The following is a 20,914-nucleotide window of genomic DNA, read 5'->3' as shown; positions in this document are numbered from 1 at the left end:
GCCTCGAAAACGCTGGTGCCATGGGCGCAGCATGGGGTGAAATAAAATATCGGCGCGAAAAAAAGAAGATATAATTTATTGAAAAAAATTGTTTTTAAAAAATTTAAATAAAAAATAAATGTTTTTACTTTTATATGTTTAAAATATACTGCTTAGAAGTTTTCTTATACTATATATAATAATACATTTGTGCAGATATAATATAAATACGTGATTTTATTTAATTCTATTTTATTCATCTTATCCTTGCTGGCTACCGAGTTCCATATTTCGTAATTTTAATCCCATTAAATAAAACTTTTTACTTAAAATTACGTAAAGGGGATACCCCACAAAAGTACAGTCGCCTCCCGAGTACAGCACACATCGCACCCCCCGAAGCAGCTGTTTTAACTACGCCCTTGCTTGGCAGCAAACAGCTGATTGCAATGCCGACAACAACAACCACGACGCCATGGCGAACTTGGATTGGTAGCCTTTTCCAGAAAATAAACAAATACTGTAGGAAATAATGCATCCTATTTCAGGGTGTGTGTGCCGCGAAGCTACGAGGTGCGGAAGAATCATCTGGCAGGCCAGGCCACGCTAGAGCACCCGTTGAAGCAGCAATCGGTGACGGTGGGTAGATGGTACAACGCCCATTCATTAGCTGTTCCTTATTGTCATATTCCTTTCTAGCAGGTGGTGGACAGTAATCCCCTGAGCCGGGCTCTGGAGGGCACTGATCCCCTGTCGCAGTTCGCGCGTCAAGATGAGGAGCTTAACGATCCCCTAAGTCCGCAGAAGGTTAGCGAGCTTGTAAGTAAAGTGACACAACCGGAAAGCGTTTTGACTAAGTGTTCTGCCTCTCCCATATCCAGGATCTGAAGTCAAAGCGTCGCGAGCGGGATCGTACGGAGCCGGAGGACAACACTCTGCAGTGGAGCAGTCGGCGTCTGGGGATTCTGAATCGATTCACCACCAACGAAAAGCTATCTCTCTCCACCAGCTTCCTGGTGGCGTCAGGCAGCCTGGACGGAGGCAGTGAAAGCAGTAAGGATTAGTGAATCCATTAGAATTGAATACTGAATCCCATTCCCTCGCCGCAGTCAAGGCACACACCGTGGTGGCAGACAAGACGAAGTATCGCCTGGAGCAACTGGACCACTTTGACGATGGCAGCATGCGTCACATGATGGACCTAACGCAGCAGGAGTACATTCAGCGGTTCGAGCAGCTCAAGCAGGAGCTCATCCAGTCCTGGCACAACGATCAGCGGGTAAAGGCCCTCAAGATAGCCATTCAGTGTGCCAAGATGCTGGCGGATACAACAGTGCTGCAGTTCTATCCGAGTCAGTATGTGCTCATTACGGACATCCTGGATGTGTTTGGCAAGCTTGTGTACGATCGATTGCGTTCAAAGGCCTCTGGCGATCCCGGAGCAGTGTCCGCAGCCACACTGGAGCGGGAGCGCGAGGCTGCTCGGGATACGTGCCAGAATTGGTTCTACAAAATCGCCTCCATCAGAGAGTTGCTGCCGCGTCTGTACTTGGAGATGTCGATATTTAAGTGCTATGAGTTCCTGTCGTCCTCTCGCGAGGAGTACGAAAAGGTATTACATCGATTGACGCATCAGCTGAGGGGAATCGCCGACCCTCTGGTTTCCAGCTATGCTCGATGCTACCTGGTGCGCATGGGCGTGACTCTTACGCCCAGTAAAACCTACATCAGAGAGAATTTCAAGGATCTATTCATCATATATCCCCAGGTGAGAGTGCTCAGTGACGTTCGATAAACAGCCATTTCGTGAATATTTATTCAACAGATCTTTCGGTTTGTGGCCCGCTTCAATCTGCATCCCGAAATCGTCACCGCCAGCTCCTACCTACAGTTATATGCGCCAGCCTTTGACTACATGTTCCTGTGCCTGGTTCACAGGTGTGAGCTGCACACACAGGACATGCTCGCTGAGTGCAAGCAGCTAAAGAACAAGTGAGAAAAAAGATAGAGTGGGAATGAAGAATCTGTACTTTAATAATTTATATTTTATCCAACTGCAGCGGTGCTATTCTAATGTCCATCCTGAGTTCATTCAAGTCAGAGTTCATTGCAACGAATGCTTTAGAGTTTATAGAGCTCATCAATGCATCGGAGACGCCTGGCATATCCAAGTCCCAGTTGCTGCGCTCGCTGGGCAGCTGCGTCAGCAGTTGTGCGCCCCTGCAGGAGCAGCGGATGACTTTCTTGAAAACTGCCTTCGAGACGATCAACAAGCTAACAGATCCCAATGAGTACATTAACTGTGTGGAGACCTGGGCGGTCTTTGTATCGCAGTATTTCACGGTGAGTTTAGAAGAAGAGTAGAGCTAACTTACACTATAAGCCTAACTAACACTTAGATTTTTGATAACCTCTTTAAATTTATATTTAACAATCTTTAACATAATGAACAATCATTTCTTCCATCTCCATTGTTAATCCCTTTAAAACCGAACAACGAAGTAGAAGTCCTAATGGAATACGGAGGTCAATCAATTGATATATCCACCACTGAAGATAATGAAGAAATGATACAGTTAAACTTATATGGTTCTGAGGGTTCAGTTGAGATACTTTGGGAAACCTTTAACTTAAGAATGGGAAGCAGTTTCCAAACAGCAATGGATACGCCTAATATGATTATAATATATTGTGTCTATGTCCGTTTACTGAAGGTTATAACCCAAATACAGTTTATTTGGTCAATTACATTTCCAATTGCCCGTTTCCGAATGTCCGATAGTTAGGGTAATAATCATTATCATGGAGGAAAAGGGAACGAAAGTTAAAAAAAAAGGTGTTTGACTTTTATTAAGAATAAACTGAACTAGCTGGTGGTGGGTGGTTCTATACCACAGCCTGAATATAGTATTATGATTAAATAATTCATATAATAAATTACAAGATCTTCAGTCCTTGAGGAAATGTTCACATCATATTTCAAACCTAATTTCGATTTTAGGATAATAAAAATGATAAGAAAAAAAAACTACTTAGAATGTAAATTACACTTCTTCTTGAGACCTTAAAGCCCTGGTATAACTGGCAACAGCTAGAAGAGAGAACAGCATGTATTCTGAAATAAATGTTAATATCAAATAAAAAAAATGTTTAACATTGATTGCTCCTACCGAGCATAAAGTAGTTGGCGACCTTTTCACCTATGCCAAAACCGTCTATATCGGGCTGCAGGTAATTTATAAAGAAACCGCCTACAAGAAAGGCCAATGTCATCAATTGCCACCAATAAAGAAAACACTGATCCTAGACGAAAAGGATACACGATTAGGGATCTAAAACTAAATGGGTAATTTGTGAAACCTTCAGCCTGAGTACGGTCATCAAATTTCCACAAAAGCAATGCAACATCCAGGTTGTATTACGGGCATAATTATCATATTCCTGGACCGAACCAACTAAGTAAAAAAACAAATTTTTATTTAATTATTCATACAATAAATATATTAATAAAAAAACTCTTACCTTCGAGAAGATTGCTTAAATCGTTCAGCATCATCACGGATACCCCAAATAAACAGAAAATTGAGAAGACAACATTGACTATTTTGAAAATGTTTGCGACTATGCAGCACATGACTGGGATACAGAGAAAACAGAACTAGGTTGGGTTGGGTTTTGTTGATATCAGTCAACTCGAAAGAGTTCCATAAACGTAATAATGACAGTCGCTTAGGAATTAATGTAACTTCAACTAATAACAAACCGAAATGCAGCAGGAAGCGACTAGGAGATACCTGGTGTTTAAGAGGTCTTAATATCATATTTTTATTGATTTATCACTTAGTAATTTTATTCACAAAATTTCCAATTGCCCGATTCCAAATGTCCGATAGTTAAGATAGTAGTCATTATCATCGAAGAAAAGGCAACGAGGGTTTTAAAAAGGTATTTGATCAGACAGCACATGACTTTTATTAAGAATAAACTGAACGCTATAACGAATAATAAAATAATTCGTATAATTAATTACAAGACAAGTCCTTTAGGTAAAGTTCATATAAATAATTTCGAAGTATATTTTCGATTTTATTATAATTAAAAGGATAAAGAAAGAAACTACTTAGATAAATTTACGAATATAAATTACACTTCTTCTTGAGACCTTAAAACCCTGGTATAACCGGCGACTAGTAAAAGGGTGAGCAGCATGTATTCTGAAATAAATGATAATATCATATTATAAATATCAAATATTTAATATTAATGGTCCTACCGAGAATAAAGTACTTGGTGACCGTCTGACCCATGCCGAGGCCGTCTTTAGCGGGCTGCAGGTAAATTCTAAAGAAACCGCCTATAATAAAGCCCAACGTCATCAGTTGCCACCAATGAAGATAGCATATATCCTAGACGAATAGGATACACGATTAGGGATCTGAAACTAAATGCCATATATGGGTAATTTGTGAAACCTTCAGCTTGAGTACGGTCATCAATGTTCCACAAAAGCAATGCATCATCCAGAGTGTATTAAAGGCTTCACCATGTGGGGCATAACCGACTAAGTCAATAAAAAATGTTCACTTCATTATTTTTATAAAACCTATATAAAAGAATCTCATACCTTTTCGAAGATCATATAGATCTGTTAGCAATTCCAAGGAAACCACAAATAATACGATAACTGAGAGGGAAAAAATGAATATTTTGCAAAGGTTTGCGACTATGCAGCACATGACTGGGATACAGAGCAAACTGAACTAGGTTGGCTTGGGTTTTGTTGATTTTAGTCGCCTCGAAATAGTTCTATAAGCGTAATAATGGCAGTCGCATAGGAATTAATGTAACTTCAATTAATAACAAACCGAAATGCAGCAGGAAGCGACTAGGAGATACCTGGTGTTTACGAGATCTGAAGTAGGGATGTCAGAGAATACCATATCATATATACATATCACATTTTTATTGATTTATCACTTTCTCTTAAAGTCAGAAGTAAACTTTTAATTTAATTAAAAGCTAAAGAAAATAAAACATATATCAACTATTTTCCTTTTTTTAAAGTAACCAATCAATCTTTATGCACCTTATTTGTTATTTAATTAATTAATGAACAGGTACATGAGGTCAATCGACTTCTGGGAGAACTGAATGCTCGGATGTGTCTGGGCAAGGCCTATGAGAAGCACTATTCCCAGTTGCAGAATATTCTGAGCAGAATAATGCAGAACTACCGAAGCATTGAGCTTCTGCTGATACAGCCGAACTTCCTGCCATACCTGGATCTCTTTCAAAAGGAATCGGTGCGCGTCGAAGTCTGCAAGAACATCCTTAGTTACTACAAACAGAACAGTGAGGAGTACACCAGCGATGCTGTGGTCACGAACGCCTTAATGTACCTCGGCAAGATCCTAAACGACTCCGTGAAGTAAGTAACTTGGTTTGTCTATGAATGGGAAAACTAATATAATTGACCACGACATAGTGCCCTAACCGTGGAGGACGAGCGACGCCAGATCTCACAGCTCATCAATGTCTTCATCCACAAGGTGTACTTTGGACGGGACTTGGAGCAGCAACTCAGCTTCTATGTGGAGGCTCGCGGAACGTTCAGTAATCTTGATGCGGTCTATGTGACCCTGGTCCATGCTGCCTGCAAGCTGGCCACGCGTAATCGATCCAAGTCAACTGGTTTCGTCAAGGCCTGCATTGCCTACTGCTTTATAACCATTCCCAGCATCGGAGCTGTCCAGCAGCAAATGGATTTGTACTTGCTGTGCGGGCAACTGGCTCTGCAGCATCTTTGTCTGGGACAGGGCAAGTTCTGCAAGGATCAAAGCTATTCAAAAAATAATCATATATTTCTTTCATTAGCCGATGCCTGCTTTGAGGCTGCCTTGAACTTGGTCAACGAGCTGCCCGCGGCTACTATAGACTTTGAGGGAAAGCCTCGCAGTTTAGAGCGATTTCTGGTTAGCTATCTGTGCAACATGCTGGCCACATTGATTGTGGTGCCCGATAGTCCAGATCAAGGTGTCCTGTACTTTCTTCGCCTGCTACTGGAGGTGGTGGGCCGGCATGAGTTCAAGACGGACAGCACTGCGCCGAGTACCATCTATCTGCATTGCCTGGACATGCTATATGTGCAGAGCCTAGAAAAGTTTCCCTATCACATTCGCGGAGGTAATTATAACCACATGTGTTTAAAAGACTCAATGACATTTTTGTTGTGCTGCACAGTGGTTTCCAACGACGACTTGTATGGCCATGATCCCAAGTTTTTGGCAGAGGTCAACAATATGTGCGGCCAGGTTGTGGATGCCCTTCTACTCCAGCTCAAGTCCTTGGGAGTGGCCCAGCAACAACGTTCCCAGGCGGAGCTAGCCCTGGAACTCTTTCTGAAGATCGTGCGGTATGCCGACTTGGAGAAGGAAAGCGTGGCTCAACTGGCCGTGAATCTATGGCTTCTGGCCAATAAGGCTCAGTCGCAGCTGGATGTCAAGACCCTGGTAAGTTGAAAATGTTGTTATTATAAAATATATTATCGTAATATTATTGCAGCCCCAAACATTGCGCAGCGTTGAGGTTCTGTACAAGCAAGTAAAAGATGCCTCACCCAAGCAGGCTCAGGCTATTGCCAGCCTACTCCTGCGCATGCGCAACAGCTGAAAAACGAGCTTGTAGAAACTTGTGCTAGCTTTCCTATGATATTATATATTCCTGTCTTTTGTGCATCAATCTTTTACGGATTTTTGGACGCAGTTTACCTTGATTTTGTGTTCTTTTACACCCTTTGATGAGGAAGTGACAACATCGCTTCGTATTTTAATTTCTGTGCAATTACAAGTGTGTTAAAATTTCGAGATGCTTTTACATATTAAAAAGAAAAACAATTATTTAAAAAGTGGTTTCACTGAATTCCAATAAAATTAAAACTACAAAACTATTTTAGTGCTTAAAAAAGCGCAGTTCTTCAATTGCGTTTTATTCAAAGTATTCGATTGCTCTGGCCCGCTGGTCACAGCCCATTCCGCAGTTTAAGCTGTGCGTTATAAAGTTTCTACACTGCCACCAAAGACAATATAAGTGAGTAAGATGCGTAGCATATACTAGAGTTGATAGTAGTATCGATAAATGTTCACAAAACGACTCAGAATAGAGCGTTTAGTAAACAAAAATCGAGCACAAATCACACTTTTTGTCAGGTTTTCAAGTTTCGTTTTACAAAATTGATCAAAGACTCCAACGAAAATGTAACTTTCACTGCACACACCTTCTCTATTTATTTTGTCTTTGCTGCCAGAATGTAGAATTACAAATTCTACGAGAGTTTGGTGGTAATTAAAGACCCCCTTCTGCTGGTGTTGACTTTTCGAATGAGAGTGTAAAAATACGACATATATTTTTCTGTGTGTGCTATCTTATTCTTTTTTGGTAGTTTAAAACATTTGAGGCATTTCTGTCGATTGCAGTTAATGGCTAAAAATCTATGGCTGACAAATGAGGAGTATCGGAATCAAAATCAACAAAACTTAAGCGAGAGTTTATGAATATTAAAGATACAAGTATGAAATGGTATATGTAAATGTATATATGTAGTTATGTGTGCATACGGGTAACTCTTGGCTCAATGTATATACTTCTTCGATCAATAACATGATTATTTTACATTGGTTGGCAATTAAAAGCTGATTATAATTAAATGAATCTTAAATCCTACAAATGTTGGCATTTTAACACAAAGTATTACTGGTTTTATTGCTCTCTCTGAGCGTATCCTTTCCTCTTGGAAAATCATAATATTTAATATATATTTGGCGAAAATCTAACAATATGATTTGTGCTTTTTGTTTATAAATAATATAAAATATTCAAACTCATTAAAAACAAATAAAAATATAACAAACTTAAGCCACAAATTCACAAGAGACCTTAAAGAAAACCATTTAAGCAAGAATTACCCATATGTGAGTGAGAAAAATGTATAAAAAGCCTGATCTCTGCAGTCTGGCGATTAGAAATTCGTCTCCTTGAACTCCTTGGATTGCAGTACGGGGGAAACCGCTACCTCTCCATCGCCGTTCTCGTTTCCATTTTCTCCATGACCTCCCCCCACCGTGTAGGCCATCACAGTGGCGTGATCCAGTTTGCCAGGCAAAGCCACAAAGGCACTGCTGTCCACAATCCGCTTCCTGGCCGCTCGGTGCTGCATCCTATTCAGTTGCACCTCCCGCTTGGCGCCATCCGGTCCCGTAGAGAGTTTGTAGAAGAGCTCTCGCTGCTCCAGGGTCTTCCTCCTGGCCGAGGTTATCATTCTCACAAAGTCAATGAGCAGGTGGCAAAGTCTTCGGGCTGAAGAGCACGGCGAGAAGGTGCCATTGATGCCATAGCTGAGCAGGTCCTCAAGCCGATACAGGGTCAGAGCATGCCTCTGAGGTCCGGTTACCAGGGGCAAGCCCGATATGGATCTGGGAATGCGCTGTGGAGCCGCCGTGGGCGGTGGTGCAGAGGAAACCAGTCCCTGGCGTGGTTCTATGAGAGTTTGCGAGCGCATGTACTTCGGACGACTGGGCGCGTTGCTGGGCGGACTGCTCGCCTTCGACTGACGCGCTGGTCGGGTGGGCGGCGTCGACGGATGCAGGCGGGCATAGATCGCCGAGGCACTCTTGTTCTGACGCTTAGGCGCTAGATTGGCGGGCTTCCCTTGGCCCGATGCCTGCAGCTTGACATCCGGGGTCCAGGCCTCAGCGAACTTGCCCACAACGGGATCGAAGTTGTCACTAATCCCATCCGATGTGAGGAACACTATGTCGCCGCTCTCAATGCAGCTCATGGTGAAGGTGAGATTGCTCAGCTCTGGCTTGTTGCCATCCGCTGGTCCAAGGGCGCCCAGGGCGTCGCGCATGTCCCGCATGGAGCTGATGTCATGCGAGGCCTGTGTAAGCTCCCGCACTCCGTGCTTCTTGGAGTACACATAGCCCAGGGAATCGCCCACGTTGCAGGCGCAGACCACATACTTGTCCGGCGCTCCGTCCAGCGGAAGCACCACGGCTATGGTCAGCGTGGAGAGGGCTCCTCCCACCTCCAAGATGCAGCCATGTCCCTCCCACAAGCTCCGCAGCAGACTCACAAATACCTCCTGGGTGGTGGTGGCCCGGCACTCCAGCGCCTGTCCGAATACCGCACGATCCAAGTAGTCCAGGCAGCCGTGCACAGCCGAGCGGGCAGCCAGGCGAGCTCCATCCCCTGTGGAAGGTAATAGAGAGGTCAGCTGGTGAACTTATGGTCAGCTGGTCAAAGGATAAACTCACCCCAATTGACGCCATCTGCCATGGCCATGATGGCAGAGTCACCACGCACAACCATGCCATAGCAGTCGGCAATGGGATTGCCCATCGGCTCCTTGGTCAGCATATTGTTCTCGTACAGGGACACCGAGATGCCATACGCAAAATCGCACTCCATACGCCAGTTCTCCACGCCGGCAACCAGCGCAGCTGGAGCGGCGCCACCCTGATTGCTCACCGCCTCGCGGAGCAGGCGCTCTCGTTCCGAGTTGGAATCACCGTTCGCCAAGGACTCAGTCTTTGCATTCAACAGATTCCTGTTGTTTTGATCACTGCTCACCATGCTCACCACGATGGTGGTGGCCTTTCCTGCTTCAGTACCAGCAGAAGCCGCTGCCAGATTGGCTATGCTGCTCTTGGAATTCTTACGGGAGCGCATACCCGAAGCAGAAGTGGATCCCGATGGCTGATCCGCATTGCTTTGCCGCCGGGATCCAGTCGGCGGACGTCCAAATTTGCTGGCCAATCGAGTGGAGTTCTGTGTGGCCGCTGGAACCGCCGGCGTACTCTTCCTAACGCCATAAGCATCGTCGTTTTCCTGCTGCGTGTCTATAAAGTCTATGTCGTCCGCAAAGCTGGTGCTCAGGTGCAGCTTGGAGCGTTTGATGCCGGTCAGACCCTCATCCGGACCCGTGCAGGCTGCTGTTATGGAGCAGGTGCCGGCCTCATAAGAACCCAGCTTGAGAACGGGCATATCTGTGGGATTCTGGCCATTGTAGATCTCGGGACCTGCCACAAACAGTCGCTGCATGCGCCTTGAAGTAAAGAGATTGGGTTAATTAAGTTAAAAATTAAAAATTCTAGGCGCCAGCTCTCCACTCTATTCAACTTTAACTTTTGTAGACATTTGACTCACCCCTCGAGATATTTGGTTATGAAGTTACCGTCCTCATCCTCGTGCTCGCTGGTCCTCCGTCTACCCTCGCGAGGCTCCGCGATGAAGCTCAGCTGACGGAAATAGGTGGTGACCTTCTGGCGCAGAGAAGGCATCTTGGGAGAGGGTAATCCCTCCTCCGCTCCGGCAGCTCTTACTCTCCAATTAGAGATTTCTTAATTGCCAGAGAGTTGGAGGGTCGTCTGCTGATAGATGCTGTGGAGGACGAAGAGGGAAGGGCTCGGGATGACCACTAGTTCGTTCACCTCATCTGCGGCAATTGTTGGGGGAGTTGAGTCACTCCGGCTGCACTCCCTGCAAAGAGGAGAGTTTAATTTCGAGCTTAATTTAATTATCAATAAATTATGCAATTAAATGGGGCAGAGCAAGCACGACAAGAATTACAAGCAAATTGCAGTGGCAGCCGCATAACTGATGTCATTCCTCGTTCCTCCACCAGCGCTTCCTAATGACGGGATGTGCTTTTTAGTTGCCGCAGGCACTGCATCCTTCCCCTGGCCACACATACACACACACAAAACCCTTCTCCCTCATTAGGTGGAGGCTTCCAGGCGGGGAGGAAGCCAACCCTGAATGGGCTTTTCAGTCAACTCATTGCAAATGCAGGAGACACTGATGCGGACACAGGAATCTCATCCCCCAGTCGGGTTTCAGATGACGCAGCTCTTAGCAGGGCTATTCGCCAGAGATGCCCACCCAAGAACCCTTTTAAATATATTAAATATCAAGGGAAATATATATTGAGACAAGTATTTTTATACAAGAATTGAATAAAATGTATACCAAATTGTAACTACTTATATTTATTAATTATATTTTGTTAAGAGTTAAGACAGAACTAACTTCACCATCACTGATGATTAATGAAAGGCCAAGCAACAGCCTGCGGCGACCTGGAACCCCAGCAGATGTTGGATTTTTAAATTCTGACAGCTTCAAGTTTGGTTTCAACGGAAAGATGATATCATACGGTAGAGCAAACAAATGGAAGAAAGGGTGCTCGTAGAAGCACCATCCATCTCTTCGCCATCTCTCTCAGGCTACTTTTAATTGCACTCAACTACCTGATAGACATTGCACAACATCTACGAGAGAGATAACAATGGATTCCTACAACCATAAATGCTAATCTTCAACCACAATTGCCGTCGAGATGCTTTTCTTTAGAGGCTGTACACACAAAACGATTTATATAACTGATAAACAACAACAAAAGTCGGCACTGAAAGTAGTCTCGTTGACGGCGGGGCAATTATTCGCCGCAAAAATTTTCACAAATGCTTGAAAAAAAAAATATAAATAAAAATAAAGCACAATAAACCACTTAAATTTACGGCATTTGAGCACTTCAACTGACAAATGAGTGGATTGAAAATGATGTCGATTAACGGCGTGGGTTCAGTTCATGTTGATGGGCAGCGCCTTTCTATGCTCTGGCCATCATCGAAGGCGAAAATCACTTGAACCTTGAACCAATTGCTCTCTTGATCGAGTTTCGCTGAACTTGGACTTCACTCACGACAAATCAATCAGCGAGTCGAGTAATTCAATTGCAGTCTCCCCTGTTCGATGCGCGTATTCTTGGCAAATGCCGAGCACAGATCTGATTGCCACCACACCCGCATTCCTTGCGGCCCAGCATTAAAATCAAATTAACCCAAGTAACCAGCAGACATTAGCATATCCCCATCTCAAAGATACAAATCAAATAAATTGAAAAGTCAGAGCGGAGACAAAGGCGTGCATTCGTTCCATGGGGAGCAGAGAGTGGGTGAAATGACTGTACAGAGGGCACATGTGGTTACACTACTGTGGGTGCATCGAGGCGCAGCCATCTGTGTGCACCGATGCTGGCCCATGGCAATCAATCGGATGATTGAAAAGCCCACCTCCACTAGCCTTCACTCCACTTCACATCACTCCCCACCACTCGAAGTCGCCGCAAAACAATTCAATTTGGCCACAACAATGTGCAATATGCGATTAAATGTGCAGCCAAAGAGATTACAGCCGCCGCACCACAAGAGCCAACATTCAAGCTCAGCCGCAGGCCAGCGTTTTGTAGTTCCTCGCATCTGCCACTGCTCCAATTTCTCCCAGCTCTTCCACGTCAATCAGAGGTATCATATAAAGATCATCATCATAATCATCATCCTCACTTGACACACAAAGGGCATTTGAGTGTGACTTGGTGGCTACTCAATTCGCTGAGCTTGTTCCGCTGATGAGAAGCCATTGTGGCTGCTCACATAATATTCAAGACCTGGCAATTGTCCACCTGACGGCACGTGCTGGGAATGTACTTGGATAATAAAAAGTGCTTTCAGGCATACGTTCTATATTTATCACTAATTTCAACTCAGATTTCTCGAAAGTGACTCCTTTACTGCGAAACTAGCTTCTGGGAGAAGTAAAACTTATTATAACTCAACCAAAATGAAACTAATTTTAATTCGGAAATTTATTTTATAGTAACATATTCCACTTCTTTTTGTTTATTATTAAGACTTGATTAACATGGTGCTACTTTAATAACATTTATCACAAACTTCGTGACATTAACGACACTCCCCCCAAAATCAACAATTGACCGGCGAACCTATTCTAAGGCGTGCGCAGCAATCAATCCACACTTTTCGATGAGATTTCGGGACCATCAAAATTTTCAACACTCGAAACTAATCAAGCGTGAAAATGGGGAAATCGTAACGAGGCAGAGTGAGATCATTGTGCAAGACCTGGGCGAGGCAATGTCTAAGTGTATAAAGGCAAATGTATAAATATTATCGGATGTGTGGCACAGATCTCGTGAGTTGCTCGAACTTTGTTTATGCCCCGAAACCAAAATAAACCATTTGGGCTTCCTCCGACTATAAATAATCGCATTGGCCGGTATTTATAGAGCTGCCGCCCAGTTTTCACCCAGCAGATTTATTTGGCTTGGCATTTCACATGCCTTTCATGCCAAACTCCAAACTCATTTTGGTTCTCTCCGTGACTTAATCAGATGTGCGGAATTTTTGTTTACTCACTGGGTTAATGAGATGGGGCAGCGGCGGCGGCTTCTCCGGCCCGCCCAGGGAGATTCTTTAATGCCAGTCTGGATTTCCGCACATTAAAAAGTGTGTTGATGCCACAATGGATTTTATTTTAAACAAACAAAGGGACATTTTTTGAGGATTCCACTTCCACGGAGTTGGAATCAAGAGTAAGTATGGTTTTTGGATTGCCTTTAGAGATGTTTTAGTAGAGAACCTCAAATTGTTCTTGTTTTATAATGTATTATTTGGCTAGAAAGGAATGAGATCAATATTCAATTATGGGGATAGTAGGCGTATAGTAGGCGTATTTATTGGGGAAACATACGCTCAAAATCCCCTTGAATTCGTTGTCAACGCCTGTCTAAAGGGAGATAAGTAACTCAAATTTGAATCGATATCAAGATCCAGGTAGTAAATACTATTTTCCCAATTTCCCAAACCAATTAACTTTTCTCACAGAGCTTTTGAAATCCATTAAAATGTTACCCCCAACGGGTACTGTGGATCACATCCTGCCTGGGGAAAACGCCGCCACAGGTGAATTTGTAGCGGGGGAGCCAAATTTCCCGAAAAATCCTATGGATATGGCCAGCAAGACGACCATTAAAAGGGGACCACTGTGCATGAGAATTCGACTGGGAAGCAATCCGCGTTGCGAGTTTGTCAATGGAGTCCCGCATGCACCTTCGGTATGCCCCATCGTGTACCCTATGATAAGTGAAGACTGACTTGAATAAGAAGTATATAGTAGATAATGCTTTATCTCTACACATACAGCTGTACAATTTTTTATTTATCATAAATAAGACTGCCATATATTAAGTTTTATGTTAAACTTATTAAAATGGATTTTAAAAGAAAACATGACAATATAAAATAGTAAAATAATAAATAAAAGAATATATTGTATAGAATTTATGTACTAATTTTGGGAAAACCGTTAGAACGTTCTCAAGTTACTAGAAATTTTGTGCTATCTTAAAGCTTGCTATTTAAAATTAAAGACTAGCTACTCTTTTATAAAAATAACCCCAAAGTAAACAAGTCTTCTGGGGGCTCAAAGCTGTAACCAAATGCGGCTAGCAAACAAACATACACCCATGACTTTGGATGCATTTCGCTCTCGGCAAAGTGTCAACAAGTTGCGGGGCGTTATGTGTGGAATCTCAAGGTGCTGTCGGTGGGGCTGTGGGTCGTTTAGTCTGTCAGTCTTAGCCCAAGACAAGTGCAGCCGCTCGCTCAAAGCCGTCTTTGTGTGTGCGAGTCTGTTTCGGTTTGGGCCAGACAACAAAAAACCAGAAGCTACAAAAGCAGAGACACGAAAGTGAAAATTTGTTGCAATCATTGCGTGTTTTCCCCGAAAGAAAGTTGAAGGCCGATAAGCTGAAGATGAAATAGAGCTGTTTGCTAGCTTACTTTATGAGCTGCCAAAAATATTGCATTCACTTCACAACCTCATTTATCATGGATTTTCCGGGCAAAGCTTTCCTCTCCACTTGGTTATTTATGACTTTGAGAGCTGCAGTCCAAAACTTAATAGTAGAAAAAGTTCAAGACACTTATTGCCTTCAATAGTTCAGTTTTCTTTTAGATCGATTTGTTATTATTTTGCAGCTTAGAAGTCCTAATTTAAATGTTAACCAACACGCTAATAAGTATATTAGTTTGTACCCACAAGGAATTACGTATTCTTTTGGTAATATATATGAAACCGGTTCCATAAACCATAGACCCGACAAGTACCGACCGCAGGCACAGCAATCTTGAAAAATAAATAATGAAAAGCTTAATTTTCATTTCCTCATTTACAAACATTTTTCATTCCAGTCGTCCGGGCTTATCAAGTCATAAATGTGAATATGAAATATTAAGTAGAAAATGCATTAAGCAGAATGTTGTCTGTGGATGCAACATATGTTAATGGTACGTTGACTGAGTCTGCCCAAACCCGAATTCCAGGCATTCTATTCATGTTTTAAATCGAAAAGCTTTTGGCTTGAAACCTGACCCCACCAACTGTGTGTGGACAGGTGTTGAGTCATTGGAAAAGCTGTCAGCTGCATAAATAATGCATTAGACCCGCCCCCCAGGGTCGGAAAGGCCCTTGTATAAGGCTCCAAGTGGAGCCATTTTGGCCCTGGGGCTTTATTAAAAATCTGGCAATTAAAATTTTTACATAATGTAAAACCGCACGAAAACAATCACAGAGGAGTTCCTTCACCCCGACATCGTCGTCGTCGTCGACGTCGTTGTGGGGCAAACAAAGGAGCGGCGGTATGGGGTTCGGGGCCTCTTCCACATTCCCGTTCCCGAAACATTTCTTATAAATTACCACCTAATTGGCGTGTTCGGTGTTTTTGCCGGGTGCGTGGTGGTACGCCTCATTTCCTGTTGCAACAATTTGCATTTATGGGGTCGCTCTGGGTTCCGCATCCCCCCCATCTGGAAATGGAACTGCAACAATGCTGCATCTCAATGCGACATCAATTGACAGCGGTGAAATGGAAAGTGCAGCAAAGCTGCCTCTGGGACTTGGATCTGTGTCAGAAGCAGAGAAACATCTTTTGTTTTATGGCAGTCACACTTCCCTGCAATGCCAGGAGCCCACCCAAAAAGGGATCCACATAAGCCCACCCGACAAGCACTCAACCCAAAACCCACCCAGTTCTGCGTCTTGCATTTCCTACTTGCATGTTCTCCCTTGTTTTCAACTTTTAGGGTCGCGCCACTTGGCCTGGTTTCAGCCACCAAAAAAATTAGTATATATATTTGAAGAACTTGCCACAAGCCGAACACAATAAACCAAATGTGGGACAAGGCGAGAAATTCAGCGGTATCAAAGGAGTGCCCATCAAGCCTATTGTTTTGGGTCGAGTATGGAATTAAGGATAAACTACTTTTGGGCTATCAAACATCTGGCGGACGAGTTACAAATAGTCCACCAACCATATGTAAGCCTTTCAGGTAATTGTTTTTAAAAAGGATGATTCGATGGAACTAATACAATAACTTTTAACTTATGGGGATCTGTGGGATTTGGCAAACATCTGGCGGAAAACAGAGATTCTATCCCCACACACATTTGGCAAGCCCACCTAATAATTTGCATAAATTGCATTGAAGTCTTCCCATGCCAGCTAGGTAGCGACAGCTGTCGTCGTCTTATGTAGGATTTATATACGACTAATCCTACATGAATAAATTAAATGAGAAGCCTCAACTTTGGTTTCGGTTTGGGTTCGGTTGGGGCTTGGCCTTCGGCTGTGGCCTGTCGCCAGGCATACAAATAAGCCGAATCAACTCCTGGGCCTGGGATACTATGCAAATCTAGAAAACCAGTAACCAGTTGGTGTTGGGTGTGGGGCGGACGCGGTGGCAGGCGGCTGGCCACTCAACTCACATATTAAATTAAATGTTAATGGCAACAAAGACAATTCAAACGGAGTCAAGGCCCGGGCCAAAGAACTGTGGCAAACAAAGAAACGTCAACTTCTCGACAACTGCCCCGCAGCAATTGAGCAACCAGCGAGCCACTTTGTCCGGCGCCCATGGAAAGGGGGTTACTTTACCCACAGCTCCTCAGTCAGAGCTGCCTTCAGATAATGTTGCAGTCTTCGGTGTCAAATGGCTGTCCACCGGCGGACTTCTCCGTCTTCTGGGTCTGCCAGGTGCCACCTTGGTCTGTTACGATACAGTGGAATATCTGTTAGATGGACACTAGCTTGATTCATTCAAATCCAATTATAACATAACTACATAAGGAGGGTTCTCTTGTTTCTGGATTGTATATATTTAGTGAGATACAACTACTATTTAAATTATAATTTTTCTATAAATGCATTCAATTTCCGTAAAATGTAGCTTTCACTGTACCAGTCCCTGCAGCGGGTTAAGTGACCGATTGGCTGTCACCCACCCAATCCCCTCTCTCGTGGGGCTAGTTTTAATTTGAATTTTATTCCAATTCGTGTGCTGGTCAAATGCTTTGGCGATTCGCTTAGTCACTTTTCACCCGGCTGACTAATCGTCGGGGACGGCGCGTGCTTGGATCGAGACATAGAGAGAAAGAAACCTTAAACCCCCACAGATATCCCCTTCTATTCGCAGTTCCCCAACCTTCAGCACCTAATCCCACACAGCTGCAAATTCAATGAACTCTAGCTGCTGTTGACTTTGTCGATTAATTTGAAATTGGCCAATGTTTATTTATTTTGATGTGGCTGGTCTGGGGTCTGGTCTATCGCTAATGGATGGATGCTCCTCATCAAAGGCGAAAAAGTTCTATAAATGTTCCCAGGCAAATTGGTTTTAATGAGGCGGAAACTTTTGGATAGAGCTAGGATTTTTTCGGCAGCCACTCATTGTCCCTGTTTTGTTGGTTTTAAACAAACAGAGAAATCCTATACTAAGACAACTTCTTCAGCCAGGCTAATGCATTATAGAAGAATGAACTCTTTCAGCCCCGGCCACGCAAACAAACTTCAACTTCCCCGGACCAACTGCGTCATAAAACAGCCATCGGCAATGCCACTCGCCATCTCCGCTTCCATCGAGACAACAAAGAATGGTGGCCACGTTCTAGCCAGAGGAGAAGGAGCAACTGGGAAACCCGCCAGTTGTGGATGGAGTCCAGACAGAACAACTTCATGCGACCCATCCTCCCCTGGGAAACACAGCCAGACGGCAGCAGGGACAGGAGTCTGTGCATGTTTGCGTTTGCTCCTCGACGAAATAATAAAAAGAAGACGGGAGAAAATATAAAATGGAGAAACAAAATATTTCCCAATGTGCATGAATAGTTCGGTAGTTGCTTGGAGTCGGTTGAAGTACCAGCTCCACCACATTACCCCCACTAGAACTACCAACCAGCAGCACCAGAAAAGTTGGAGAAAATTCTTTGGTTGCCAAGCGAAAGTGATTGAATTCCCAGGGAATTCCGGTTGGAATTTCTGATATGTTTTAGTGCTGAAGTTTCTCATATAAATTAAAGCGAAACCAGAGGTTGACTTAACTATAAAAAAGAGAGCTCTGGGATACATTCAAGATATGGAACATAAAAAAGCTATTAAGATGAATTATTGCATTGCGGGAATGGTACTAAATTGTATGACCTGGCGTTGATATAGATGTTTTTGTTATGGAGAAAAATAAGTTTTAATATTAAAAAACAAATTTTTTAATAAAAACTGTAGATTTATTTTTTTATATTCCCTCCTTCATGATTTTAATTTTTTGTTTTTGTATTTATAATTGAAGTTTATGTCTTCTTTTCACACCACTTTATGGTTTATTTCCGTCTTATTTCCGCACAGAACCAAATTTATGACTTTACGGATTCATATTTTCTTTGATGTTTTGCAATTTCCGTCGTTCTTTAAAAGAAATGCTTAAATAAACATAGATACGATATCTTATTGACAAATTTCTGCCTTATGCTTTGGAAAACGGTTCTATTTTATATATTTTGAAGTGTGGTGTGTCGGTAATCCCCGTTCTTAGTCTGAAATCACCCCGAAATGTAGCAGAGCTTAGATAATCGTAGATAAGTTATCTGTGGAACAAAGTTGTCATTTACCACATGCAACGAACACACATATCTAGATTTTATGTATATTTCGAGTTCAGTTCCCCCAAAATATCTAAGCGAGCTGTCCCCTTTAATTTCGAGTTTATTTCCGGCATGTTATCCTCCCGTTTGTCTTTTACCGCAGTTTGCACAAGAGTAAGCAAAAAAAAAAATAAAAATACATTGCAGAACGGGTTGGAGGAAGTTCCTTCAACTCGTCCTGCTCGCAGTGACCCCCGCCTTTCCCATTTTCCTCCAATTCCCAGCCAGGCGCCAAGCCATCACGTGTCGGCTTTTCTCCAAGGTATTGCGCTTCATCGTCGTGGGGAATCGATTTTGTGGCATGTCGAGCCTGTTATCCTTGGAGCGTGTGCCTTTGGCTTATTTTACAACGTCAGCAGGTCCAACAGAAATTGCCTGCTGCACGTCCTACTTGCTCCAAGTAGTATTATGCTAGGTGCAGTGGGCGAAATTTTCAACTAAAATGTTGGACTTAGATTACACTCGGGTACTGAAAGTAACTTATGTTTTGCCTGTACATTGCTGGCAAGGCGAGAGAGTGGGAGAGAGCTGGAAGAAGGTAGGTAGGTAGGTATATAAATAAAAATCACAATAATTCCATTACATGATTTTTTTTACCATTTACACAACTATTTTTTCTAAGTGCAAGTGTAGGAGTATGAGCGAAAGAGAAAAAGAGGAAGCTCCCATCAAATGCAACTGAAGTTGGCAGGCAAACAAATAAAAAAAACAACTGACGGACATTTTAAGTGGCAAAGTTTTCGCTATTTTGCTCTGCGCCAAAATGCGCTTTCTGAATAAAAACACAATAAATTAGCAAGTGGTCCCCATTTGAAAATTATCGCCATTTGACACACTCCGTTCGCATATTACTTAGTTTATAATTATGTGAGCAACGAAGCGATAAAATATGGCGAACGGAAAAAATAGCACCAGTTATTAGCACAGTTTTTGAGATACGATAAAGTTCGTTTGCTTGAAAACCGGTTATTGCAGTAACGACGAAAGCTGACTTGTTGTTTCTGCTTTTGGAGCAGCTGAGATTTCGCAGCTGCCGAGAAGTCACAAAAAATATAAATAAGACGCACGGCAGGTGCACCACCCTCCCCCTCTTGAGAGGAAAAGAGGTAATGAAGACGCACAGGCTGAATGAAATTATCAAGGCGAGCACATAGCGGACACACACACACACACATATATACAGGCGGAAACAAAAGCACAAAACAAAACAGAACGCGACCAAAACAAGGCGAAGGCGGCAAAAACTTTGGGGGCCACAAAACACACAAAAATCAATAGATGGCAGCGAGGGGAATATAGAGAACTTCGATATTTACTTACAATAATTGTGTCTCCTCTTTTGTAGCCGCTTTCGTTTTCCGTCTCTGTTGCTGGTTCTTTTCTTATCGCCGCTGCTTTACATATGTTGGCGCCACTCGCGTTGTAAGTACGTATACTTAATGCGTGCGTTCCGTTGGTGGTGTGTATAAATATTTAACAATTACGAGGGTGGTTCGGCTGCGTAGAACTGTGCCTTGCTGAATGAAATTAGGGCCCAAATTGAACATTAGTCGCGTGGCACTGTTAAATGTGTTTATTGCACTGCCCGAATGTTTGGCTGCCCATTAGTGTCGGTACGAGATCGAAAAGTTTAACTAAGGTTTAGTTCAGCCGTATACACGAGCACGTCTTTGCCGTTTCGAAATTCAAATTCGAATGAAAGCGAATTCGGTTGGGAAGCAGTGTTACCAGATGCACATTTGGTTTTACCCTAAAAAATCTGATAAAGTTTAAATTAATCAGATGTTTTGTTTAATGAAGATGTTTTGGGTTTATATAGGCAAAAGTAAGATATATTTTTATAGATTTTATAATAGTAATATAATACATACTTCGACAAAGCTCCTTTACTTTCCCCTTAACATTTTTTCTCCCATAAAATTTTTGGGGAACCCCCTAGTCAGGGACCCCTGTTGCATTGCAGTAAAATCGGAGTACATGAATACTTGAAATCAAGAAAACCCTTTTTTGAGTTGACACACGCAAAAGACCAACCATTATATAT

At 43.0% G+C, this 20,914-nt stretch overlaps 3 protein-coding genes and 1 long non-coding RNA gene across 11 annotated transcripts; 2 read left to right on the top strand and 2 right to left on the bottom strand.

Moving 5' to 3' along the window:
- The first annotated feature begins 323 nt into the window (after window positions 1-323).
- Window positions 324-6,925, top strand: LOC108085435 (VPS35 endosomal protein sorting factor-like). 5 transcript variants are annotated; one of them, XM_070286550.1, is made up of 12 exons: window positions 324-471; window positions 528-618; window positions 682-786; window positions 861-1,032; window positions 1,089-1,747; window positions 1,805-1,971; window positions 2,040-2,322; window positions 5,097-5,407; window positions 5,465-5,796; window positions 5,854-6,162; window positions 6,220-6,488; window positions 6,541-6,925. In XM_070286550.1, exons 1-12 carry the CDS (start codon window positions 455-457, stop codon window positions 6,646-6,648), a joined length of 2,823 nt encoding a protein of 940 aa, XP_070142651.1. In that variant the 5' UTR covers window positions 324-454; the 3' UTR covers window positions 6,649-6,925. The 5 variants fall into 5 exon arrangements, with proteins under 5 accessions (XP_070142651.1, XP_017037519.1, XP_070142650.1 ...); XM_017182030.3 differs by having other exon boundaries at window positions 682-798; XM_070286549.1 differs by having other exon boundaries at window positions 679-786.
- LOC108085437 (uncharacterized) lies at window positions 4,042-5,082 on the bottom strand. Of its 3 annotated transcripts, none has more exons than XM_070286553.1 (5): window positions 4,845-5,081; window positions 4,604-4,663; window positions 4,452-4,540; window positions 4,253-4,385; window positions 4,042-4,193 (listed from the first exon to the last, which is right to left on the bottom strand). In XM_070286553.1, exons 3-5 carry the CDS (start codon window positions 4,497-4,499, stop codon window positions 4,123-4,125), a joined length of 252 nt encoding a protein of 83 aa, XP_070142654.1. In that variant the 5' UTR covers window positions 4,500-4,540; window positions 4,604-4,663; window positions 4,845-5,081; the 3' UTR covers window positions 4,042-4,122. The 3 variants fall into 3 exon arrangements, with proteins under 3 accessions (XP_070142654.1, XP_070142652.1, XP_070142653.1); XM_070286551.1 differs by having other exon boundaries at window positions 4,043-4,193; window positions 4,604-4,785; window positions 4,845-5,082; XM_070286552.1 differs by having other exon boundaries at window positions 4,043-4,193; window positions 4,604-4,785; window positions 4,876-5,082.
- Window positions 6,926-7,356: 431 nt separating the features above from the next.
- Window positions 7,357-20,797, bottom strand: LOC108085436 (PP2C-like domain-containing protein CG9801). The gene is made up of 5 exons (XM_017182031.3): window positions 20,742-20,797; window positions 20,191-20,629; window positions 10,183-10,515; window positions 9,291-10,081; window positions 7,357-9,225 (listed from the first exon to the last, which is right to left on the bottom strand). Exons 3-5 carry the CDS (start codon window positions 10,314-10,316, stop codon window positions 7,994-7,996), a joined length of 2,157 nt encoding a protein of 718 aa, XP_017037520.1. The 5' UTR covers window positions 10,317-10,515; window positions 20,191-20,629; window positions 20,742-20,797; the 3' UTR covers window positions 7,357-7,993.
- Window positions 12,724-14,152, top strand: LOC138928822 (uncharacterized). 2 transcript variants are annotated; one of them, XR_011445228.1, is made up of 4 exons: window positions 12,724-13,029; window positions 13,229-13,429; window positions 13,520-13,670; window positions 13,722-14,152. It is a non-coding gene; the product is annotated as an uncharacterized lncRNA (long non-coding RNA). The 2 variants fall into 2 exon arrangements; XR_011445227.1 differs by having other exon boundaries at window positions 12,725-13,029; window positions 13,516-13,670.
- Window positions 20,798-20,914: the final 117 nt, after the last annotated feature.

This window comes from Drosophila kikkawai, chromosome 3R (genome assembly GCF_030179895.1).
Source record: "Drosophila kikkawai strain 14028-0561.14 chromosome 3R, DkikHiC1v2, whole genome shotgun sequence".
Lineage (NCBI taxonomy): Eukaryota > Metazoa > Arthropoda > Insecta > Diptera > Drosophilidae > Drosophila > Drosophila kikkawai.
This window is presented reverse-complemented; position numbering and strand designations above follow the sequence as displayed.